This window comes from Trichoderma evansii, assembly GCF_050947405.1.
Source record: "Trichoderma evansii strain SZMC 28006 chromosome Unknown GGI43scaffold_13, whole genome shotgun sequence".
In the NCBI taxonomy this organism is placed as follows: domain Eukaryota; kingdom Fungi; phylum Ascomycota; class Sordariomycetes; order Hypocreales; family Hypocreaceae; genus Trichoderma; species Trichoderma evansii.
In genome coordinates this window covers 808,433-812,714 of record NW_028145193.1, presented here as the reverse complement: position 1 = coordinate 812,714, position 4,282 = coordinate 808,433, and the positions used below count along the sequence as shown (strand labels likewise).

The following is a 4,282-nucleotide window of genomic DNA, read 5'->3' as shown; positions in this document are numbered from 1 at the left end:
CCTAGCTGGGATACTTCCATAGACACAATTACCTATGCTTAGGACTATTTAGATCAGCCGCAGTTAGACCTCGATTAGGTAAATGCCGAAAAAATGCTAAAGAGCATCTATCAAACAGTAGCCAGGAAACGGTGAAATCGAGTCATGCGTAGCATTTTCCTACCCAAGTACATGCATCTCCCAACACGCTATTTTAGGAGTAAGATGAAGCATACTTATGCATACCTGGAAACGCTTGGACTCCTATAGGCCAATGAAAATGACCAATCACATTTTTTTCGCTTTGCAAGCGCGGATACCACTCCTGGCATCTGATTAATGCACGGACTGCTGCAGAAACCAAGCTCAAATAGCCGGGTGATAGAACTATATCGCGGCTCTAAGGAACCCTGGTTGGGATAACTACCACTCTAGTTCATCTTGGAGCAAATATTATATCTAAAGACTCTTCGTGTACGATTATGGACTCAAATGCATCATGGCAATGACTCTCAGGGGCTAGAATCGGCGGGGCCACTTTGGTAGTACGCTATGATATACATTTATCCCTCTCGATTTAAGCAAGTCTAAATATGCGCTCTAATGGTTATCACCTGTTTCATGGCGGCCTGCCGTGATTGAAACTGAAACATGTTCAGTCGTAATCTCGACCATAACCCTACAGTGAGACGTAGTTCTATTTTCCCGACTTGTTTCCAGTCACACCGTATTGGCAACGAGTCTCCGTTATGCTTGAAATTGTGTCATTATTTTAATTAGTAGTATAAAATGATCTGAGCCTATTGAGCGGCTCACAGATCTTGATCGTTATTCCATAACACCGCCCTTGATTGCCCCAAAAATTATAATCCATATCGTAAATCAGACCCATTTGATCCTCAGGGTGAAAAGATGCAACCATTATCGCCAAGATGTATATGTACACGTATATACTCAAAAAACAAAAGCTTTCCCCTTCTTATGCCAACTTACTCTCCTTGATGGCATATGTGATGGAAGGAACCTTGCGAAGAAAAATTTCAAAGGTTAACAGCAGCAAGTAGTTAATCAAGTATAAGATGGCGACTAGCGCTATCGCTCCGCCCAAGAACCAGGTCCATGGCCGAGTTCCCAGCCACATCAAAGCATGAGCATCTGCTTTGTGCCAGGTAGCACTCTCGAGATCGGTAATGTATGCTGTCAATTCAGTAGGGTGGATGACCTCTACTGTCGGCGAAGGCAAAGAGGGTTGTCCAAGCAAGTAGTCTTTAACCACGAGACTGAGGAACAGCGGGCCAGAAGACATCATGATGTTGGCGTAGGGCTGTATCTCAGCCCAAAATCGAGTGATGTCGTAAAAGAGTGGTAACTTGGAGACGGCGGCTGCGTAAGCGGGGTGACGCGCGGTCGAGATCATGAAATCATTTGTTACGCCAGTTGGAAGCGTTGACTTGAAGAGCGCATAATGAGGCGATGGACCAGCTTCGAGCTGCTCAAGAGGGATGGGCTCGTTACAGAAAGTATCCATGTCGAGGTAGATTCCTCCATAGTGATGGAGAACGAAGTAGCGGATGGCATCTGCGCGCTGGATAGGGAATGCATAGCCGTCCCAGTTTTCCAAGAACCAAGGATATTCGGAAGAGATGAAGTCGCGAGCCGAGTCGTCGGTCCATAGCTGAACAAATCCCAGTTAGTAACGATTCCAAACAGTCTGCAAACGTGGCTCGCGCAAAGTAGGAAGCACGGTCGGCAGAGAACCACGCCCTTTCACCATTTCCTAGCCCAGGCTGGCTTACCTTGTACTCAAAGTCAGAATAGGTTTCTCTGCAGCTCTGCTGCGATTTAACCCATTTATCGGGGATCGTGCTGTTCTTGGTGGTCTGGTGCAGAATGCGTGGAATCTTTTGTCGGTCCAGATCGCCAGAGTAGTACGACACGCTCGCGGTGCCGTTGAGAGGCAGTGTGACTGTAGGCGTAAACAGCTCCTCGTTCCTGTGCAGCAGAGTGATGAGAGGCTCTAGTGTGTAAATGAGCCCTCCCACGATGGCCAGGTCAACGACCAGAAGCAAAAATACCGCCATCTTGGATAACCTCGGCACCCTCAAGTACTTCATCGACCATCTCTGGCAAGATGAGGGCGAGTCGCCGCCGTCCTGGCGTTCTTCGTCGAAGTCGAAAGTCATCGTGCAGTTTGATATTCTGGAGGCCAGCCGCCGGAAATACTGTATGATGGAGTTCCGGGATAAGTGTAGAGATGGACTGGGGAATGTATAAATGTTTTGGTTCCCGCCGAGCACAGGTTTTTAATCTCAATAGAGCGCAAAACCACCGGCATGGGCCCAACAGCGTAACAGTGAACGGAGCATGGCAACATGGCTACAGCTAATAGCCTGCCCTCCCCATGGCTAGAGCACTAGAGGGTCAGCCCTGAAGGCGCTGATTGGCCGCCAGGGTAACGCCGAACAAGGGATGCGATGCGAGCGTCTCTAGGGAGTCCAGGCCTAGGGGGTCTGTGGGCCTTGGAAGCGGGTTTAGTCTCATGCGTTAAGACTAAGTCAGGTACGCGCCAGCACTAGCAGCGGCGCCTTGCCGATCTCAGTCTAATCACAGGCTCCCCCCCGGCCCCTAACCCCCACTGGCCTTGGCGACCCTGCAAAACGGCCTGCAAAGGGCTTGATTGGAATTAAACGTGTATCTCATGCCCAAAATCTGATGATTCCGCGTGTAATTAAAGCTAACTCGCGGCCTCTTGCCAGCGCTCGGCACCGGATTTCTTGGCACTGAGCGCAGCCTCATTCGTCGTCAGCACAACGCCAAGCAGCATGATGCCAAGCGAATCCCGCAATATAGGGGGCCTCCAGACGGCACTGGGTACATGTAGGTAGACATTGTCGGTGTCGGTAGCTGACGCGCGTACAGGCGCTGCACTTGTCCATATATATGCGTAAGGCTTTGGGGCAGTGCGGGTGATGTGTGTCCGGCTGGCAATGGCCACTGAGCCAGACTCGGAGATTACTCGCTTGGTCGGTTTTGCACTCTCACACATGGACGCTGATTCTCTTTAGCGATGGGCCCTTCCCGTGGCGGCGCCACCATGGCGTGCACAACAGCGCAATTTAGCCGGCCTCGCGCACCCAAGTGTGACTAGCAAAACTCCCCTGAGGATGAGCGTTGCAGGCAGAGCGTTCCAAGATTCGCGAGGTTCGGGCCGCGCGACATGAGGCCAATACATTCAGGAGGCCTTCCCAGCCGTCTCTCTTCAGCCGTCGTGGCTATACATCCATAATCGTATCTGTTTATAGACTCAAGCTGATAAAAGTGCTCTTCATGGCTGGTCACAAAGGCTTGAGAGCGCTCGTATATGCAGCACATTTCGTGAGCAATCAGCTCGATAATCCCTATTGCGGGGTTCAAGGGAGACTAGCATCCAACGCTGTGTTGGGAAAAGTGGAAGATCTGGGATGCAACGCAGTTAGCCGATTGGGAGAGCCCGCGGCGCTGATCCATCCGTTGGAGGCCTGCTTGTGACATCGTCTCCGCGCCTTAAACACCGTTGGCTTCTGGAATGACACCGACCGACATGAGGGATATACGCGTGTGAACATGCTAGCAGCTGCTGGCGAGGCTGGAGAGGTTGCAAGATGATGTAGATACAGCAGAGCAGCCAACGAGTCAAAGGTGAGGAAATGAGGTGGAGGGGGATCAGCAGAAGGAGGGGAGAGACTATCGAGAGCTGCTCTACTGCATGGGGAAGAAATTTGGCACGTGTTGTTAGCTCGTGATGGTGCAAGTACCAACTAGCAGTAGTTGCGTGCTAGTATTGATACCCTTAACTGCACGGAAAAAATACTACGTGAGGAGTACGGGGTACGCTTCCCGCAGACTCGTCAGAAGTAATAATACTAGGCCCAGTAGCAGATAGGTAGGCAACCCACCGACACCACTAGCTGGGATACCACGCAGCCGTCTGGGGCTAGGATCCCTCCTTCGGATGGTAAGTAATTACTAGCACGACACGAACAGGCTGTGGTGGAGATGTGTAACCAGCCCGACGGATTAAATCACCTATTTAGTTAGTGTTGCCAGTGCTTGTAATTGTATATAATATCCAGCTCGAGAGCAGAATTCCTGGATCATCGTTTATCATAGCCAAGGTCCATATAGACAGTGGAAAGTGGGTTGTGGATCCAGCTAGTTGACAAAATGGCCCACGTTCGTCCCTCCTCTTGATGGCATGTGGCGAGACCTTTCACAGACGGCTGTGCTGCTTTGTGTAGGCGATGACATGCGATGTCATAGGAAG

At 50.6% G+C, this 4,282-nt stretch overlaps 1 protein-coding gene across 1 annotated transcript; it reads right to left on the bottom strand.

Annotated features, from left to right (window-relative positions):
• Positions 1 to 330: 330 nt before the first annotated feature.
• GGI43DRAFT_82948 (glycosyltransferase family 32 protein) lies at positions 331 to 2,437 on the bottom strand. Its single transcript, XM_083210373.1, has 2 exons — positions 1,776 to 2,437; positions 331 to 1,654 (listed from the first exon to the last, which is right to left on the bottom strand). The coding sequence occupies exons 1-2, from the start codon at positions 2,160 to 2,162 to the stop codon at positions 959 to 961; spliced, it is 1,083 nt and encodes a 360-aa protein (XP_083059619.1). The 5' UTR covers positions 2,163 to 2,437; the 3' UTR covers positions 331 to 958.
• Positions 2,438 to 4,282: the final 1,845 nt, after the last annotated feature.

What these genes read in the sequence shown, in the direction of transcription:
- GGI43DRAFT_82948 (XM_083210373.1), bottom strand. Translation starts at nt 2,162, where the DNA reads ATGACTTTCGACTTCGACGAAGAACGCCAGGACGGCGGCGACTCGCCC. An exon ending in ATTCTGACTTTGAGTACAAG is followed by an intron (nt 1,655 to 1,775) that starts GTAAGCCAGCCT and finishes GGATTTGTTCAG; the next exon opens with CTATGGACCGACGACTCGGC.